We start from the raw sequence: 22127 nt of genomic DNA on the forward strand, positions 1-22127 counted from the left end.
AGCAAAGAAGAGTTTTTAAAAGCATTCATATAGATTCCTCCAGATTGCAGCGGTGCAGTCACTAACAACAGAACTGCAGCAGAAAGAAAGGGCTAGGGAGCGGGCAGGCAGTAACTGATAACAAGGAGGTTAAGAATGACCTATTTCATTAATAAATTCCCAACCTATGATATTAATTTATTTTTAACCATTAATGCTGTTTGTCTACTGTTGCATTCAGCTTACCCAATGAAACCAAGCTAGTTCCAATTCTCATGAGCTACCAACATGTTGCAATGTTTTGGTGTTTAAATCATAATTAATTATTGGAATGTTACTAATGACTGAGTTTATTTATAAAATTTTGTAAAACATTTTTTGGGAGGGATAAAGTATGTTGTGCCATAATCCTCCTCTCTCTTCTTCCAGGTCTTGCATACATTTTCTGCCCTTTACCTCATTCCTATGGTCAGACAGAATCTCTCCCCCCCTCACCCCACCTCTCCATCTAGGAGGAAAGCTAACAAGAGTTGGGGAAGCTCTAGAACATCTTAATCATTAACTAGCAATTAACTCCATCCCTAGAATCTATACACAGCTGCAGGCAGAAATTATGAGAAAAGCTAAAACATAAAACGGAAGAGTGATGTTTAAAATATGGTCAAAGCAAACTGTTACAGAAAAAATAGATGCTGGCTTTAAAAAAAAAGAGGGCAGCTAGAATTCCAACTTTAAGTCTATGAGTGGATAATTCAGTGCATATTATAAAACAATCTAGGCATTTCTTATAACACTTTATAACCACCATGCTGTGTAAACAATAGCAACATTTTCTTAGAAAGTAAATATAATGAAGAATAGGATGTCTATGCCTATTTACAGAAAGAGGCTAAGCCTGTGGATTGGGAAGCAGAAGAGACAAACATTGTTAAAAAGTGATAAGTTTTCTCTTTGTAAATTTTGTACATGTGTTTAGGAAGGTGGTGACGGGTGAATTTTCTTAAATTATAGTTTGATATTTCTAGACGGCTGCAGCTCCAGGGTCTGTTAGCTTGACACTGACTACATGAACATTTGTTAACATATGGTTGGATTTTCTGATCAGACAGAAATAGGTAGGTCTGGGCCAGTGAGAAGGGGGATGAATTTTGTTTGGTTTCAGGTCTCTGTATTCACAGGAGCAGTGTGAATATGAATTTTTCAGCAATTGAATCACAGTGTCTAACTGAGGTTATTTAGAACTTGGTACCTTATTAAAGGGACAGTTTGAAGGTTCTAGTACTCTAATTTTAGCAGTCTCATTTAAAGCTTTTGCCCTTTCCAAATTATCAATCTCTTGCTTTTAGCAGTCGTGAGATAGATACAGAATGTGCTGCCAGTCACTGTACAGCAGGATTCCGCTTGAATTTATCATCTCTTACACTGTAGTGAAGTTACTGGAACAAAACAGCATTAGATGGCTTTGTTTTTCTCAATTTTACAGTCCCATAACATTTATCTCCACATGGGACTGTTTTAACATTCTCTGTCATCTAGAAGCCCCTGGGTGCCTGTCAGCTCCTGGTCTAACTGCCTAGACAAAGTAGAGTGCATTAATCTATACAATACCCTTTACAACTGAGACAGAAGTTACTGCATGGCATCTTTAACTCTATGCTGAGTTTCATCTTTGATGCATGTACATCAATGATGCCCATACATCAATGATGCCCAACATGCAAACCATTCACACTTGGCACCATAACAATATGGAATAGTTAAACACTACATGTTCTTTCTTACGGAACAGATTATAATTAACCAATATGGAAGGTGGTAAGGTGATAGGGAATAGCCAGCATGGATTTGTAAAGAACAAATCGTGTCAAACTAATCTGATAACATTCTTTGATAGGATAACGAGCCTTGTGGATAAGGGAGAAGCGGTGGATGTGATATATCTAGACTTCAGTAAGGCATTTGATACAGTCTCACATGATATTCTTATAGATAAGCTAGGAAAGTACAATTTAGATGGGGCTACTATAAGGTGGGTGCATAACTGGCTGGATAACCGTACTCAGAGAGTAGTTGTTAATGGCTCCCAATCCTGCTGGAAAGGTATAACAAGTGGGGTTCCGCAGGGTTCTGTTTTGGGACCGGTTCTGTTCAATATCTTCATCAACGATTTAGATGTTGGCATAGAAAGTACGCTTATTAAGTTTGCGGACGATACCAAACTGGGAGGGATTGCAACTGCTTTGGAGGACAGGGTCAAAATTCAAATGATCTGGACAAGTTGGAGAAATGGTCTGAGGTAAACAGGATGAAGTTCAATAAAGATAAATGCAAAGTGCTCCACTTAGGAAGGAACAATCAGTTTCACACATACAGAATGGGAAGAGACTGTCTAGGAAGGAGTATGGCAGAAAGAGATCTAGGGGTCATAGTGGACCACAAGCTTAATATGAGTCAACAGTGTGATACTGTTGCAAAAAAAGCAAACGTGATTCTGGGATGCATTAACAGGTGTGTTGTAAACAAGACACGAGAAGTCATTCTTCCGCTTTACTCTGCGCTGGTTAGGCCTCAACTGGAGTATTGTGTCCAGTTCTGGGCACCGCATTTCAAGAAAGATGTGGAGAAATTGGAGAGGGTCCAGAGAAGAGCAACGAGAATGATTAAAGGTCTTGAGAACATGACCTATGAAGGAAGGCTGAAGGAATTGGGTTTGTTTAGTTTGGAAAAGAGAAGACTGAGAGGGGACATGATAGCAGTTTTCAGGTATCTAAAAGGGTGTCATCAGGAGGAGGGAGAAAACTTGTTCACCTTAGCCTCCAATGATAGAACAAGAAGCAATGGGGCTTAAACTGCAGCAAGGGAGATTTAGGTTGGACATTAGGAAAAAGTTCCTAACTGTCAGGGTAGTTAAACACTGGAATAGATTGCCTAGGGAAGTTGTGGAATCTCCATCTCTGGAGATATTTAAGAGTAGGTTAGATAAATGTCTATCAGAGATGGTTTAGACAGTATTTGGTCCTGCCATGAGGGCAGGGGACTGGACTCGATGACCTCTCGAGGTCCCTTCCAGTCCTAGAGTCTATGAGTCTATGAATATCACCCAAAAGTTAGCTTTTTGCAGATGACAGTAAATTAGCAGATATAAGAAATATAGACATGTACAGCCCTCTATATTTCTCCCATGTCAGAATTTACTTTAACCAGTGTCATGTTATAGGGGTCACATGTTCGTTTTAAGAACACTTTCACAGCAGATTTGACAAAATGCAAAGTGATGACCAATCTGAGATTTCTAAAAATAGCTACAGCACTTGATCCAAGGTTTAATAATTCGGAGTGCCGGCCAAAATCTGAGAGGGACAAGGTATGGAGCATGCTTTCAGAAGTCTCAAAAGAGCAACACTCTGATGCAGAAACTACAAAACCCGAACAACCAAAAATGAAAATCAACCTTCTACTGGTGGCATCTGACTCAGATGATTAAAATGAACATGCGTCGGTCCACTCTGCTTGGGATCATTCTCGAGCAGAACCTGTCATCAGCATGGACGTATATCCTCTGGAATGGTGGTTGAAGCATGAAAGGATATATGAATCTTTAGTGCATCTGGCATGTAAATATCTTGCAACGCCGGCTACAAAGGTGCCAGGCGAATGCCTGTTCTCACTTTCAGGTGACATTTAAACAAGAAGCAGGCAGCATCATCTCCTGCAAATAGTAACCAAACTTGTCTGAGCAATTGGCTGAACGTGAAGTAGGACTGAGTGGACTTGTAGGCTCGAAAGTTTTAACCTGTTTTGTTTTTGAGTGCAGTTATTTTTTTGTACACAATTCTACATTTGTACATTCAACTTTCATGATAAAGAGATTGTACTACAGTACTTGTATTCAGTGAATTGAAAAATACTATTTCTTTTGTTTTTCACAGTACAAATATTTGTAATAAAAAATAAATATCAAGTGAGCACTGTATACTTTGTATTCTGTGTTGTAAGTGAAATCAATATATTTTAAAATGTAGAATACATCAAAATATTTAAATAAATGGTATTATTAACAGCTCGATTAATGGTGATTAAGTTTTTTAATAATTTGACAGCCCTAATTTAGAGAGCTCTTGGCTTTTAAAGATATTTAGCTTTTTTTTATTTTAATCTCTAATAGTGTTTTTCTTATTTAAGTTTTCTCCTTGCATAGCTTTACTTTTAACTAACAGTGTGAAATAGGCTGTGCAGTAGATTTATGGCATAACACTTTTCCTCTTGCAATTCTGAGATCTGGTACAGCACAAACAGTTCAGCCATGTAATTCCCTAAACTACACACCACTTGGCCCAGCTAGCCAGATCCATCTTCTGTAGGGAGGAAAATAAATTATAAAAATATGATTCCCACTTCAAGAAGGTACTTAAGTATGTTTAAGTATCTCCTGAACTGGGGCCTTAATCTGCTTTTTAGCTAAAATTCTAGTTAAAAGCTTTTATTGCAGAAGTTTTCCATTCATTATAATATGGTATTATTAAAGTAAAAGAGTTTATATATTTGTGACATTAGATACTCTTTATTCAGATGTAGCTTTAAAAAAGGCATTACAGTGTAATTTTATGTTTTCCACCAGCAATATTTGCTCCCCACCAAGTGCCCCTTTTATTGAGGAAAGGATAAAACGCATGATACTGAATGACATTTGCTTTCTAGCAAACATTTTTTACATTTTTTAAAATATGCACAGCAGATTAAGGTATTTATAATTACATTTTACAGTAAACACACACACACAGTATGCCAATTACCCATGAGGGAAAATACTTTGTGGTACGCTATCTTAGTGTCAGTTTGGGTTATCTACTAGGTTTAAAAAAAAACACAGACAACTCTCTCCTCTAACATTTTAACTTTTCATTATGTTTAACAGTAGTTTTTCCTTTTAACTTGCCATGGTATCGCTTATCAGCAAATGGTTCTGGGGCTCTAGGCCTGCTGGCTTTTGTCATATTTAGGGTAAGATTTTTGTCCAAGCATAGCTGTGTCATAAAGGGAGCAAAGGGACAACACTATCTGGAATGTGTGGGACCAAGCCATGGAAGGGTAAAGCCCTGAGGTGAAGCTAGGAGATAAAACCAGGGCAAGAAAACAGATACAAATGAAGTGCAAGGTGCCAGATACAGATAGCATAGGACCAGCAGTGATGTTACCAAAAAATGGTTACTTGCCTTTCGTAACTGTTGTTCTTTGAGATATGTTGCACATGTCCATTCCACTCGATGTGTGCGCACCCCACACATAGATGCTGGAAATTTTTCCCTCAGAGGGACCTCTTTAGGTAGCTTGAGCACCCTATGCCACCATGCACCACTGGCGCAAGGATAAATGGCTCAGTCGACCCTAAGCCCCCTCAGGTCCTTCTTTCTGGAAACTCCGATGTACAGAAGTAGGAGGGTGGGTCATGGAATGGACACATGCAACATATTTCAAAGAACAACAGTTACAAAAGTTTAGTAACTGTTTTTTCTTCTTTGAATGATTGCACATGCACATTTGATTCTTGGTGACTCCCAGACACAGGAATCGGAGTTACATACACACGCACGCACACACTGTAGTACAGCTCGACCAAATTTGGCATTGTCTCTAGAGTACTAGATGATGGAATAATGGGAAGAGAAAGTATGCACTGGTGACCAAGTTGCTGCTATACACATGTCCAGGATAGGGAATCTGCGCTAGGAATGCCGCCAAGGAAAGCTTGCTATCTTGTAGAGTGAGCAGCCAGTTTGCATTGTGGTCAAATGCTAGCTAGATCATAACAAGCACAGATACAAAAAGATATTCAAGATGAAATTCTCGGTTAGGACCTGAAAGATCTCTCTTTCTGTCCGCTATAGCCACAAAACAGTTTGGTCCTGTCTATGTAGAATGTCAGTACTCATCTAACGTCCAGTGTGTGTAACCATAAGCTGTTGCTCATCCCTAATTGCATGTGGCTTGGGGTAAAATACAGGTAAGTACATGGACTGATGTGAAAATTTGCAACTCCCTTAGAGAGAAAACTCAGATGAGGGTATAAGTACAACTTATCTTTAAACAAGACTGCACAATGGATCGGATGCAAGGGCACACATTTCAGAGGCTCTCCTGGCAGAAGTGACAGGAATTAGGAAAACCATCTTCCACGAAAGGTACAGTAAACAGCATTTTGCCAAAGGCTCAAATGCTGGTCTTGTAAGTCTAGACAAAACCAAGTTCAAGTCCTCAGAGGAAACAGGCTCCCTTAGTTGAGGGCAAGTATCAGAGGGGTAGCCGTGTTAGTCTGGATCTGTAAAAGCTGCAAAGAATCCTGTGGCACCTTATAGACTAACAGACGTTTTGGAGCATGAGCTTTCGTGGGTGAATACCCACTTCTTCAGATGCATGTGGTGGAAATTTCCAGGGGCAGTATATATATGCTAGCAAGCAAGCTAGAGATAACGAGGTCAGTTCAATCAGGGAGGATGAGGCCCTGTTCTAGCAGTTGAGGTGTGAAAACCAAGAGAGGAGAAACTGGTTCTGTAGTTGGCAAGCCATTCACAGTCTTTGTTCAATCCTGAGCTGATGGTGTCAAATTTGCAGATGAACTGAAGCTCAGCAGTTTCTCTTTGAAGTCTGGTCCTGAAGTTTTTTTGCTGCAGGATGGCCACCTTAAGGTCTGCAATAGTGTGGCCAGGGAGGTTGAAGTGCTCCCCTACAGGTTTTTGTATATTGCCATTCCTAATGTCTGATTTGTGTCCATTTATCCTTTTCCGTAGAGACTGTCCAGTTTGGCCAATGTACATAGCAGAGGGGCATTGCTGGCATATGATGGCGTATATTACATTGGTGGATGTGCAGGTGAATGAACCAGTGATGGTGTGGCTGATCTGGTTAGGTCTTGTGATGGTGTCGCTGGTGTAGATATGTGGGCAGAGTTGGCATCGAGGTTTGTTGCATGGATTGGTTCCTGAGCTAGAGTTATTATGGTGCGATGTGCAGTTACTGGTGAGAATATGTTTCAGTTGGCAGGTTGTCTGTGGGCAAGGACTGGCTTGTCACCCAAGGCCTGTGAAAGTGTGGGATCATTGTCCAGGATGGGTTGTAGATTCTTGATGATGCGTTGGAGGAGTTTTAGCTGGGGGCTGTATGTGATGGCCAGTGGAGTCCAGACGATCCATTGTCTACAGCCAAGCACTGAGGTACAACCGCATCTGCTCTAACCCCTCAGACAGAGACCAACACCTACAAAATCTCCACCAAGCATTCTCAAAACTACAATACCCGCACGAGGAAATAAGGAAACAGATCAACAGAGCCAGACGTGTACCCAGAAGCCTCCTACAGCAAGACAAACCCAAGAAAGAAACCAACAGGACTCCACTGGCATTTCCAGGTCGTTAAATTAAGGGACTTCCAGTTCAGGTGGAGCAGCTAACCGTGGTCCTGAGAGATCAAATCCGGGTGCAACTGAAGTAAGACTGCAATTGCCACTGAGAGGACCAGTAGGGTAGAAAACACTTGTTGACAGCAACATACTGGGGTGTGATCCCACTTGATTTTTAGAAGCACTCTGTGTAGAAGTGGGATTGGGGGAAAACCATAGTAAAGCTCTTCTGTCCAGGGTAATAGGAAGGCTTCTGTGATGGAGCCCGGTCTGAGGCATTGCAGGGAACAGAACTGACAAAATTTTCTGTTGTACTCGTTCACAAATAAGTCTATTTAGGGAGTCCCCCACTGCTGGAAAATGCATCTGGCTACATCTGGGCAAAGAGACCACTTGTGATGATTGGAAAAGGACCCGTTCAGATGGTCTGCTGGTTCATTCTCCATCCCTGGCAGGTAAGAGGCCTTGAGGTTGATTGAACATGCTATGCACAATTTCCACAGGAATTCCTGACAAAGGAGGAATAAGAGAGCCCCTCCCTGCCTGTTCAAGTAAAACACTGCTGCACTGTTGTCTAAGAACAAACAGATTTCTCCCACTGATATGAGCTAGGAAAGTCTAACAGGCAAGACAAATTGCTCTGAGCTCTCTGAAGTTGATATGAAGAGTGAGTTCCCTTGAAGACCAAAACCCTGAGTTCAGAGAGGCCCCACATGATCTCTCCACCCTAGAGGTGATGCAGACATCAATGGTTTAAGGCTGAAGAATGGAATACCCACACAGACATTGACAGGCTAACTACCAATTCACCTAAACTAGAACCCACAAAGATACCATGAGCATAGGGCCCAGATGAAGGTGCCTGGTGAGTCACCTGAGGCCAGCCACATCTGGATGGGCCTAATGTGCAGCCTCGCACATTATACTATACGTGCACACAAGGCCATGTGCCCTAGGAACCTCATACACTTTTGGGCTGTTGTGACTGAATGAATCTTGAAGTCTGCTGTGAGAGATTAAATAGATTGGTCTCGGTAGAGTTCAATACAGCCCCTATAAACTGCATCTTCTATACCAGGCAAAGGATAGACTTGTCTGCATTGATTAGAAGGCCTAAGGCCTTGAAGGCTGACTATATGAGTTAAATGCTGCATATAACCTGAGCTTTGGACCAGCCACTGACTAACCAGTCATCTAAGGAATGGTAGACCCCGTGCGGCTAATCTACTGAGAAATGCTACTACCATAGCCATAGATTCTGCAAACACATGAGGAGCTGCAGACAGGCTGAACGGAAGCTCCATGAACCAGTAAGGCAAGAGCATCACTAGGAATCTGGGGAACTTTCTGTGCCCTTCATATATCAACACACAAAAGTAGGCCTCTCTTAAATTGAGGGCAGCATACTAGTTTCTAAGATCCAGAGAGGGAATAATGGACACTACGGTGACCAGGCAAAACTTTATCTTTTTGAGACAGATGTTGAGCTGACACAGGCCTAAAATAGATCTGCAGTATCCCTTCACTTTCAGGGTTAGGCAATAATGGGAGCAGAAACTCCTTTCTCTTAAATTCTGTGGAACCTCCTCTATGGCTCCCACCTGAAAGAGATTAAACCTCCTGGACCAGAAGTTCTTTGTGAGAGGGACTAGAAGAGATGGTGAGAAAGAGGAGTAGAAATAAACTGGCGGGTGTACCCCACTTCTACTGCGCTCAACACACAGCGGTCTGTGGTGATACGGGATCAAACACTTAGGAATTGGGAAAGGCAGTCTGCAAAACAAAGGAAAAACAGGTATGACTGGTATGACCAGGGACGGCGAGTTATATGGGCCCCTTGGTGCCGACGATCCAGCAAATTCAGGGCCCGGGGGCCCATCTACACCAATGTTTGGGGCCAGCCAGCTCCACCAATGTTCGGGGCCTGGTGGCTCCGCCAGCCCCACCTGCCACCACGCATGCCTCCCCAGGAGCATCCCCCAGCACACAACACAGGGGTGGTGAGGGACTTCATGGATCTAAGAAGGGCCCGATCCCTAGGAACACGTGCAATGACTGCCAGGTGAGTGTACTGCTAGCGGAGGAAAGGGGGCCCTTCCACTGGATCGCTTTGCTGCGGGTGGGGAGAGGGCTGCGTGGACTGTGGAGTCCTCTCTGGCCCCAGCCCCAGGGCAGTCTGGCTGAACCACAAACTCTTCATCCCCAGCTCCACACCCCCAGGCAGAGCCCTCACCTCTCAGCACCCCAACCCTCTGCCCCAGCCCTGAGCTTTCTCCTGCACCATGAACCCCTCATCCCTGGCCTCACCCTGTAGCCCTTATCCTTCCACACCCCAACCCTCTCCCCTAGCTGAGCCCCCACACACACCCCAAATCCCTCATCCCCAGACTGAGCCCTCATCCTCCCCTGCACCCCAATCCTCTGCCTCAGCCCTGAGCCCCTTCCCACACTCCAAACCCCTTGACCCCACCCCATTAATTTTGAGTCTTTTAATGCACAGAGCTTAGCATCACTCCACCCTGAAAAAAGGGAAAATCCCTCAAAGGGCAGGTCCTGCACAGTCTGCTGGACCTCCAGGACTGCAACAGGAGCTCCTCCACATGGTCAATCCTGAAACCATGGCCCTGGCAGCCAAGTAAACGACATCCAGAGCAGCTTGCAGCAAGGCCCTTGCCCCTGATTTTCCCTCATCCACTAGCGAGAACTCCTGTCTAGCATCTTCTGGGAGCATATCTTTAAATTTTAGCATGGAGTCCCACACATTCATGTCAGACCTGCTCAACAGTGCATGTTGGTTTCCAGTCCTGAGCTAAACCCCCACAGTAGAATAAACTTCCTACCAAACAGGTTTATCTTTTCTGAATCTTTTGATTTTGGAGCTGTACCCTGATGTGTCTTTAGTAACAGATACTCCCAGAGGAGGGAATGCGAGTACAGGAACTCATAACCTTGGGCAGGCACATACAACTTGTGCTCAGCCCTTTTTGATGTGGGGAGAAAGAATGCAGAGGTCTGCCACAGACTCTTAACTGTCTCACTGAGAGGAAGAGCCATTCTGGAAGGACCTGCAGTGGCAAAAATACTGATCAGGCAGTGTGAGGATAGTTTTCCTTCCTCTACCCGTATACCCAGATTTAAAGCAACTCTCTTCAACAATTCTTGGTGTGATTTATAGTCATCTGGGAGAAGATGATATGACCCCTCCTGAGACTGCCTCATCAGGGGAGGAGGAAGAGAAGCCCAGCACTGGCTGCAGATGCTCCTCCATTTCCTGATCTGCAGGGTCCTGTTGAGCTGGTTCTTGTTGTCTGGTACTGGACTCTGTACCAGAGTCAAGAATGAGTCCTTCCTGGTGAGTAGCTCCATGCATGGGCCTTTCCAATGCCAGCAAACAGAAGTGCCCAGAATTTGATCGGGAAACAGGGGAAAGACCCATGGATTTAAAAAAAAAAAAAAAAAAAAAAAAAAAAAAAAGACACTGGACAGGCAAAGGGCACCCAGTGATCTCCTGACCACCCACTTCTATGGTACTCCCATGACAGGATCCATGAAAGGATGGAAACATCTGGAGGAGGGTAGATAGTGTGGCTCCAAGGCTGGGAAATGCTGCACCTGACCTCCAATTCAGAAGACAACAACTTTCCTTCCGCTGACCGAGGCGCTGTTCCAGACGATCCATGCCTGCGATCCATGACAACGTTGAGAGGTCTGCAGAGAAGCGAGCATCGTGAGTTTTCTCTTTGATGGTATGGAAGGACAAGCCATCAGGGGTACATGAGGCTGGCATGATATCGAGTGCTGCAGCAGTCCGGCTGGTTCTCCTGTGTTCACCAGAACTGATAGCATCAGCTCTTGTACTGCCAGCAGTACTGGCACCGACAGAGAGGAGGTCTCTGGCAGCTGCAAATGCCTCTGGTATGATCGATTCCAAAACAAAGTTGATATAATGCAGTGCCAGAGATGTGGAAGGTGCTTCCTGTGGCTCTGGACTTGACAGAACGTACCTAAGCTGCTGTAATCAACAGTGGCATCTTCTGCAGCTCTGATGCAGAAGCGTGCTTATACTCAGACCACACTCCACTTATCCCCATGTCTAGCAGACTTCAGTGCTGGGGATCTTCCCCTTTCAGCAGTCTGCTTCTAATGCCTCTTCTCAGGCACTGGGGATGGTGAAAGGGTTGTTGGCACTCAGGCACAGTAGAAGGCGCACTGCCTATTGACGCTTAGGCACTTGGTGCCAAGTTTTACCAATCTGGCTCACATGGAAGTCTCCGTCAGTAGAAAGTTTAGCCTGGCTTCACAATCTTTCTTCATGCAAGGCTTAAAGTCCCTGCATATTTGGTAACGCTCCCCAATGTGATCTTCCCCAAGGCACTTCAAGCAACTTGAGTCTGAGTCACTCAAGGGCATAGCCCTATGGCCCAAAATGCAGGCCTTGAAGCCTTGTGACCGAGACATCTCTCAGCACCAGGAATCAATCAAAATCATCAGATGGAGTAAAAACCTAACAAAACAAACACTAAACTATTTACAATAAAATGCAAGAGAACAGCGTCCACTGAGAGTACATGGTCTAGGTCAGGGGTCTCAAACTCAATTTACCTTAGGGCCAGTGTCAGTCCTCAAATCCTTCCAGTAGGCCAATAATGTCATTCGTGCTGCCCAGAACCTGCCCCCCGAAACTCCACCCCCCACCTGCGTAAGGCTCTGGGAGGGAGTTTGCGTGGGGGAGGCAGTCTAGGGTAGGGGATTTGGATACAGGCTCTGGGAGGGAGTCTGGATGGGGGAGAAGGTCTGGGGCACAGGCTCTGGCAGGGAGTTTGGGGGTGGGAGGGGGTATGTCAGAAGGAGGAGGGGGTGCAAGCTCTGGGATGGAGTTTGGGGGGTTAGGCGGTGTGGAGAGGGGTGCAGGCTCTGTGAGGGAGTTTGGGGGTGGGAGTGGGTATGGGTGTAGGCTCTGGGAGGGGGTCAGGGGTGGGACGCTTACCTGGTGCTCCAAGGCAGGGCGAGGTGGGCCAGGGGGCCTCCACACGCTGCTGCCCCCATGCACTGCCCCAGCAGCATCCCACTGGCCACAGGGGCACTCGGTGGAGGCAGCATGCAGAGCCACAACCCCACCCCAGGGCCTCATGGAGGGGCCAGCAGCCACTGGAGTGAGCAGGCAGACGTCGCTCAGCTCCGCTGTGCTGCTGGAGCCCCTGGGCGGGGGGTGTGCCTGGGGGCGGCAGATGGGGCCAAGGGAGACACCCAACCTTAAAACTGCTGGAGCCGCGCGGGCCACACTGGAGAGGCTCACGGGCTGCAGATGGCCTGTGGGCCGGGAGTTTGAGATCCCTGGTCTAGATAATACTAAGTCCTGCCATGAGTGCAGGGGACTGGATTAGATGACCTCTCGAGGTCTTCCTGTCCTATAATTCTATGAAGAGTAAGAAGAGCAGTTCCAGGGACCATCACGGTCAATAAGAAGGAATTGAATGGGCTCAGGGTCAGCTAGTCATTTATACTACTAGATTCAGTGGCATGCAGTAGCAGAGGGCACTCAAGCCACCCAGATAGTTAACATTGAGGAAAAAAATTCCAGCAAGTCTATGTGGAGTGAATACACATGTGCAATCACTTGAAGAACAAAATCATCTATCAATCCATTCAGATTTGATAGACAGTATGATCTCTTACTACTTAAATGCACCATGGTTCAGCAGATATGGCACTGGACTAGGAGTTAAGATACCTGGTTTCTGTTCTCATCTCTACCATTGAACTGCCATGTCATTTTGGACATGGAACTTCACTTGTTCCATTTCTCTTCCGATTCTCTATCTGTCTTATCTATTTAGAATGTAAAGTTTTGGAGACAGAAATGATTTCTTGCTTTCTGTTTATGCAAAACCTAGCTCAAAGAGGCCTCAATCTTAGTTGGCACCTGAAGGTGTAACTATAAATTCAAGCAACCACAAAAAGCTATTTTTAACCTCATTAACTACACAATACACAGAAGAAACTGGAAATGTAAAAGTTAGGTGTCCCGCTACCTACAATAATTCAGATCTATTTCATAAATGAACCACTGAGTGTGGTGTAACACTTTTATCTAGCTAAAGTTTACATATAGTTTTTGTGTTTAATTTTATCCTTCTTAAATTTTATACTTGTTACATTTTAATTTTAGTGCCAGTGCTCACAAGTGGGGCTGGCACTTGGCAGAGGCAAACATTAATGATTTTAATTACAACTAAATATACTGCAAAAAACATATCAGATAGTGGCTTTTTGTTTGTTTTTTAAAGTTACATAACCTTTTTTCTCAAAAGGTCTGGTCCAGGGGTGGGCAAACTATGGCCACGTCCAGCCCGTTGGACCTTTTAATCCGGCCCTCGAGCTCCTGCCAGGGAGCGGGGTTGCGGGCTTGCCCCGCTTTGGGCTCCAGCCAGGGAGCAGGATGGGCAGCTTTCCATGCAGCTCTTGGAAGTAGCAGCATGTTCCTCCTTCAGCTCCTATGCGCAGGGGCAGCCAGGGGCCTCCACATGCTGACCCCACCCCCAAACACCACCCCCCGCAGCTCCCATTGGCTGGGAACCGTGGCCAATGGGAGCTGTCAGGGTGGCGCCTGCCAACAGGGTGGCATGCAGATCTGCCCAGCGCCACGCCTCTGTGTAGGAGCCGGAGGGGGGATGTGCCACTGCTTCCGGTAAGTGCCACCTGGCATATGCATCCCTGAGTCCGTCCGTCCACCCCCCGCCCTGATCCCCCTCCCGCCCTCCAAACCCCTTCGTCCCAGCCCAGAGCACCCGCCTGTACACCAACCCCCTCATCCCCAGCCCCACCCCAGAGCCTGCACCCTCAGCCGGAGCCCTCACCTTCTCCGCACCACAATGCCCTGCCCCAGTCCAGAGCCCCCTCCCACACCCTGAACTCCTCATTTCTGGCCCTACCCCAGAGCCTACATCACCAGCTGGAGCCTGCACCCCCTCCTGTACCTCAGCCCCCGATTTTATGAGCATACATGGCCTGCCATACAATTTCTATACCCAGATGTGACCCTCAGGCCAAAAGGTTTGCCAACCCCTGGTCTGGTCTCTTCCTAAGTCAAGTCTGGCTGAACAGAACTTTCAACAAGTAATTAAAGATAGCAGAGCAAAAGTTCCTAACTACACAAGAAAAATATACTTTTGTGTTCCAAACCTGACCACCACTAACCATAAAAAGTGCTTTCAAATAAATAAGAAGCAGTTCGCTAATCTCTGGCATCTATTAACCACAGATAAACTTCTGTATTACATGCACAGCGCATGCACCATATCTGGTATACTTAATTACAAGAACATTAACCTGTTCTCATAAGGGTATCCACAAAGAATGGAGCCCCAGCTGTCTACCCAGGGGATGCCTTGGAACCACAGACCCTGGAATCCCCCTGTCCAATGCAATCTAGCAGGTGAGCTGACAGGAAAACAGGCAAATATTTAAACCTGCCTGTATTCTATTGGAACTTCATCAAATCAAGCCGCCTCCACTAAATGTTTTGATTTTGACAAATTAGCAAAAAATGTTTTGTAAGATTTTCCCAACCAGCCCTAGTATCCACCATTTGTTCTTTGAAGGTATAGATAAGTGAACACCTGTGACTAGAATGCATTCCAGTGATTTAATTAGATACTTAATGTTTCAAATACTGACATAAGAAGAAGTGTTGGAAAGAGCTATCAAAGATGTAATGATTTTTCCACTAAACTTTCAGTTAAGTAAAATGCTCAATTAAATAGATTGAACTGTAATTAGTTGTTTCATCTGCCTTGCAACAAAGTACTACAAGAAAACTGAAGAGATGTCTAATTTCAGAGTTGAACCAACTTTTACCACCTGTGTATACACGCCTGAAATGCTATTTTTTATTTCTGTTATTAAAATAGCACCATTTTATACAACCAATATTCTGGACATAATCACACTTTAATGGCACATCCTGAAGCTGGAATGCACAGATTAAAGAAGACAGGAATTGGTTTTGAAATTGAAGACTTTTTTAAAAAAATAAACAAAAACACAACCAAAAAGACCTCTTCATTCAAGTTTTATTTTTCTGCATTTTTACCAGGATGTCACCTTTCCATGTGAATGGTTACATGTTTGGGAAAAACAGTTTGTATATAATATGGACATTTTCTGTATTTAGTCATTTTAAAACCAACTAATTTAAAGATTAAAATTCAGCAATTAGCTTTCTTTTCATGAATAAGTTATTTCAATTATAAATACTGAATCAAATTTTGATGATGTCTGAATCACACTTATATACTTCTGTGAGCACAAGCACGTGCACATACACAGAGGTCCTTTCATTACTCATTTGAAATATGAATTTACCAGACATTGCTGAATTTGTATTAGTTAAGCTCTCATAAGAATCAGATAAAAAACTCTAATTGCATGAAAAAAAAAAAACAACACAATATTTCCAGGTAAAAAACTGTATAAGCATCCCATTCACAGCTGCACTACAATACCTCAGTCCTACTCAACTTTTGTTATTTAGAGTCACTGGCAGTTATCACAACTGGGCTTTCCTACATGTGTAGGCATTTTTTTTTTTTTAAACAGACATAAATAAATAATAAAATAAATAAAAAAATAAATAATGAGCAGAAGAGATCAGACCACCACAAGAAACTCATTTTGACCTCATGTCTAGCCAGGAGAAAGATTACTGCACTAATGTGTGTTACCAAGTGTAGGCTGTAAACACCACTAAGCCCATGATAATGCAGAGGTGTTTACAGGCATAGAGTTCTAAAAGTCTCAGACATTTACCACGTTAAATGACTAGTCCTGACAAATTCATTAATATATCTGAGGCATTCATATATTACAATAAAAGGGAATATACGTGCAAAATCCTTTGGTCAGTTTATACTCAACCTGTCCTTGCATTCACAGTGTAAGAACATATATAAATTAAAGCTTATTTTAGATTGAAGTGGTCTGGAGCAAAGTCTTTAAAACGTCTTCACCTGAAAGAACCACCAAAAATGGGAAGAAGTCCACTTATTACTGCAACTCACTAAACTGTGCAGTAAGGACATGATAGGCTGTGATTCTACCCGAGTGCCTGGGTCAGTACATACAATGAGCACAGTGGAAAAGCAGCTGTTCTCCAGGCTGCATCTTGGATTCTGCCACAAGTGCTGGATCTCTTTAGACCAGTAAGTTTTCAGCCTTGTTTCACCTCAGAAAAAGATCAAGTCAAGGCTGGGTTTAGCTAACATGAGCTAGCTACGCCAGATCTAAACGGGACTGCTTTTCTTCAACACAAAGCCATAGAGGTCCAATCTGTGGCTTGAGGTGAGATGGAAGATCTTTATATCTTTCATCTTCAGAATCAAAAGGACTGTTAATTTAAAATTTGGGGCTAAATTAAATGCATGTTTTGAAAAGACTGAAATTTAAAGACTCAGACTATTCAGCATGTTTTTTGTCAAGTTGATTTTATGCATTGAATGATTCCTCTCTCTCTCTCTCTCTCTCTCTCTCTCTCTCTATATATATATATATATATAGACACACACACACACACACAATGTAATCCCAGCACAACTATTTCATTAGTCCATGAACAAAGCCCATTACAAGCAAGTTCTTATTCTGGGATGTAGTTAGTTCCCAGATTGAAAAAAGGGGTTATTACTAGCAAGTGAAACAGAGTTCACCAAAGAAAGCCACTCAATTCTATCAAAAAGCCACAAACTTTAAAAAAAAAAAAAAAAAAATGATCAGGTTAGCAGACATACCTATTTTCATTGCTCGTGCAATAATGATTCAACTAAAAATGGTTTCTTGATTCACATTCATAAACATTTAAATTTTCACATTTCATTATTCATTAGTTTAAACATAAATGGTACCTCTAACATAAGATCATCTTATGCTTGACAGTAATTCTAAACTGATACTGTGTATGAGTAAACATTGTTTTAAAATTAATGTATCAAAATTTGGATTTTTGTCACAAACCACAATTATATAGTGTTCATCTTACATATCAGTAAGAAAGACACTGATTTAAAATTTAGTTTAGTTAGATACCTTGTTTATGAGATGCTCAGTGACGACTTCTCGTAGTCCAGTGTACAATTTTTCTCCATGTTTATGTAACACCATAGTATATGCATTCCTATACAGTTCCTCAAAGCTGAGACCACTGTTATTCTTACGCTGGATCTCTTGGATCGCATTTTTCAGGAGATCCCAGATGCTGTTTACATATTTCTCATCCATGGTCATCTGCAATAGTGAAGAAAAGAAATGAGTATTTTCCAGAATTAAGAACTATTAGAAAATTAGCTGGAAACCACTGTAATTTGAAAACAGCAGTAATGGCTTCTGTCGAATTTCTCCAATTTGAAATTTATGACATTTATCAGAACCTTAGATCAACAAGAGTTGACAAGACTGGTAGGGATTAACTCCATTGAGTCAAAGACAGCCCTTTGCTGTGATTTTTCCAAGTACACAGTCAATGGCATCTTTTTTTTTTTTAAACAGACTTTTTTTCCTTAAAAAAGAGAGTTTTCATAGGACTCACCCCTGATTCCACAGGGAGAAAATTCTTGTTTTTCCCCTAAATATAACCACCAATCTCCAGTTATCACTCATACTAACACAGAACCTGACAAATTTTAGGCCTGTTTAATCAAGCTTTTAAGTGATACACATCATAACAGGTACAGATCTCATGTGTGACAAGTAAGAGGAAGTGATTTTACTGAAGTGATCCATATGAGTGAATTATTTGTTTCTAATTTATTATAACACAGCTATGGTCACAGTGGTGAGTGTTGAAGAAATACATATCTATATAAATGACAAGTATTTAGAACAGATGAAGCACTGTTTTAACAAACAACCATCAAATACACTCAACAATCCTACAGAACATATCCTCATTGCACAGATCAGGAAACAGGTTTCATGAGTTGCCAAAGGCTGCACAGTGAATTAGCACCAGAGCTGGTACTGATTCAGTCTTCTGTTCAGACCACATTGTATAATAAATTAATATTTGTGATACAATGCTTATTTAAAGAGTTCACTAAAATGACAAGGTGGGAGAAGGGTGAAAGAGTCCTGTAGCTTAACAAAGTAATAGAGATTGCAGTAGACTGATTTCTGTCTTGAAGTCTACAGGTGATAAATAGGATTGCAACTTAGCTTTCCAGGAATCATAAGGCCAGTAAGGGGGGAAAATATACTCAATATTATGAAATAGTTTATTTTTTCCTAGACGAAGTGATATCAGGAGCATATCAAGATATGTGGACCCCACCTCTACTCAGCACTCCTTCTTGGAACACCATCCTGTGGTCAAGGAAGCCGAAGCCCTCCTGGCGATACCATCCATGCAGCCAGAATGTGTCTTGTCTCTGCCTGGCCCCTAGCATTGACTTGAAGGACTGATGAGAAATCCATCTGCGCAAAAGCTCCTTCACCTTTACTCCCAGAGCACTGCTGTCACTTCTGATCTGCTCAGGGGCATACCTCATAGAATCATTAGTGCCCACATGGATGAGCAACATGGGGTAGTGGGTCAGATAATCCTTGGCAATCCTTCTGTAACTTGTCATATGGGCCCCTGGAAGGCAGCACCCCCCTGAGATGCCAGGTCAGACCATTAGCTAGATGTCTCTGCCCCCTCTTCAAAGGGAGTCACTGACCACCACCACCCTTCTTTTTCCTCTTGGGAGTGGTGGCCACAATCCTCCCAGTCTTGGAGGTACATGGCTTCTCCTCTTCCACCTTTGGGGAAGAAAGCTCATTCTTCACTGCCAAGGCAGCATACATTTTTTCCCTCTCTATGAACACTGTGTTGGGACCAGGGGTGAATCACTGCCTGCTGCCAGAAGGAGCCAGCAGCCAGCTATCCTCACTGTGAAGGAACATTTTCCTCCTCCCCTAGTTCTGCATGCCTACACTGACCTGCAGTTTAGACTCAGAGTGTGTGAACTGCAGCATGCACCAAAGTACTGTATGGAAATCCCTGTATAGACACTGTGGGCACAAACTTAAAAGTCCCTAGTTTGCCCTAATGAAGTCCTCTAAAACAGGACTTCACTAGCGCCAACTAGGCTTCAGAAAAGAGTCAGTGTCAGACATGTAAATTTTAAAGATAAACAAGACAATATTAAAAATAGGATCACTTAGTAATACATATTAACGTTTTGAAGATGGTGATGGGAGGGGATATTCTTTGCAATTAACCTTTCAAGAGGTCAGAATCCAGATAAGTTGTGTACTATTCAAAAGCCTTGGGAACCAAATTTTGAGATTCTTGCCATTCATTCTCATGCATTTTGCACTGGATATGTTACACTCCAATTTTGGCCATAGTTAAGAGGACAAGGTATATATTTATGCAGAAATTAGTCTGACTGATCTAGGGTATTCAGATTTCAGGGACCTGTCTAAGCAGGCCACTTTACTTCCTAATGAGAACTCCACATAGGAGTTAAATGTACTTTTCTTCACACTTTTAGTTGGCTCATCTTAACTTTCTTGAGTGTTCTCGTGTAGACATGCCCTCAGTTACTTTCAGCCTCTTGAATTTTCTTGGTTTTATGTCCTATCAAAAGTGGGATGTGGTAATTTCCACAGCTGCGTTCTCATGGATCCAGATCATTCCTTCTTCTCATGTCAAGATATAGAAGACATCTTTTTTTAAAAAATTTACTCTCTCCTGCTACCTCTCAGGCTGTACTTACCAAATATTATTCTCTATCACAGGGAATTCACTGAGAATAAGAATATGGAGACCTCCAAGATTAAGGAGGCAGTTCAGCTGGAAAGGTCTTCAGTAGCACAACTAGGGGAGGAGGAAAATGCTCCTTCACAGTTAGGAAAGCTGGCTGCTGGCTCCTTCTGGTTGCAGAGTTGAGGACTGCTGAGCCAAAGGAGGCATTTGTGGCTAAAGCTTAGAATAGCGCATAATGCCTGGTGAAAGTGTGCTAAGAGCCCCAAGTGGCTGCTCTGCAAATCTCAGAGAGGGGAATTCCCTGAAAGGAAGCTACTGGTACCACTTGAGCAATCGTAGAACGGGCCTGACAGTTTGAGGAGGAGGGGCTTTCATAACATTATAGCAGAGAGAAATGCAAGAGACTATCCACTTAGACAGTCTTTGGGAAGAGAGAGCTTTCCTTTTCATTTTCTCGGCGACAGCAACGAACAACCCTGGAGATTTCCGAAAAGGAGTTGTTCTTTGCAAAAAGAAGGCAAGAACCCTGTATATGTCTAGGGTATTGAGTCTTGACTTCTCCATACTTCAGTGAGGTTTAGCATAAAACACTGGTATGTGTATAGCCTAGTTAAGATGAAACATAAAAGGCATCTTAATTATGAACTTAGGATGTAGACCTAAAGAAACCCTGCCCTTGTGAAAAACTGTGTAAGGTGGGTCTACCATAAGGGTTCCAAGTTTCCCTACCCTTCTAGCAGAGATAACTATCAGAAGGTGATCTTCAAAGAAAGGTGCAGAAGAAAACAAGGGTCTAAAGGTTCAAAAGGACAGCAGAAAGAATGAAGTTCAGATCCCAAGCAGGCACTGGTTTCAAAGCTAGAGAAAATGTCCTTATGATGTCCTTCAGGAACTTTGTGATAGAGGGATGAGTAAAAACAGGGCAGCTTTTCACCAGAGACTGGAAAGAGCTCAGAGTTGCCAAATATACTCCTAGGCAGCTAATCAACAAGCCAGGTGTCTTTAGCAAAAGAAGATACTCCACTACGGGAGGGATACCTGGGACCTTAATAGGAAGTGATACTGCTAGCATGAAAGGGAGAGCAGTAGCATTTTCCCAAAGTGGGTCTCCTGCTGTTCTGGAGGATGGCTCAAACGTCTTGAAAGAAGGCTTGTTCTACGCTCATTGTCCATCCTAAAGCTATGCTGCCAGATGTAGGGATGCTGGACTGGGGTGCTTCACATTGCCCTCATTCTGGGACAGTAGGTCCTGGAATGTGCAGATTGGGAGACATTGTAGATGCAATCATGTCAATGGGGTGACATAAGTGCATGCCTACAAGTGGCCAGAACCAGGCAGGACTGGTCTGTAGTCTGAGGGCTGACATGAAGCTGCTTGATGAGATCCCTCATGGCCAGGAATTGGTTCAAAGGTAAGCAGGTCTCCACTGGGTGGACCTGAACTTAGACAATTAATTGTATGGTTTGTGCAGGTGTTAATATGGACTTGTCCAAAATGACTGAAGTCCTAGAGAATCAAAGTTAAATTGTGATAGTGACTGTTTCTTGAACTTCCTGGTACAACCAACGAATGAGCAGCCAATTGTCCAGGTAAGGAATATCTATCTCCCCTGTCTACAGAGGTATGCAGCCATCACCACAACAACTTTTGTAAATAACCCGAGGCCATGGAGAGGCTGAACGGGAGCACCCTGTATTCAAAGTGCTCCTGGCCCACTGTGACCTGCAGGAACCTTTTGTGAGCAGGATGAATGTCCAAATGGAAAGAAGCATTCTTCAAATCGAAGCCTGCAAACCGGTCACCTGAGCTGAGGGAGGGCATAGAGGGGTCAAGGTGCTCATTCTGAATTTTCAATGTTGTATAAAGATGTTCAATATCTGAGGTCTTGAACAGGTATTCATCCCCCTTTCCATTCTTTCTGGGACTGAGGAATTACCTTGAGTAAAACCTCTTCCCTATAATAGGGATAATAAATTCTGTCAACTTTAATTTTCTATTCTTTGGTGGGACTG

General features: G+C 43.3%; 1 protein-coding gene across 1 annotated transcript in view; it reads right to left on the reverse strand.

Annotated features, from left to right (window-relative positions):
• CUL3 (cullin 3) overlaps nt 1-22127 on the reverse strand; it is a 117291-nt gene that overhangs the window by 74050 nt on the left and 21114 nt on the right. The window contains exon 2 of the mRNA XM_050964025.1: nt 17453-17650. Coding sequence (XP_050819982.1) covers nt 17453-17650 — 198 coding nt within the window. The remainder of the gene's footprint in view (nt 1-17452; nt 17651-22127) is intronic.

Source organism: Gopherus flavomarginatus, chromosome 8, assembly GCF_025201925.1.
Source record: "Gopherus flavomarginatus isolate rGopFla2 chromosome 8, rGopFla2.mat.asm, whole genome shotgun sequence".
In the NCBI taxonomy this organism is placed as follows: Eukaryota; Metazoa; Chordata; order Testudines; family Testudinidae; genus Gopherus; species Gopherus flavomarginatus.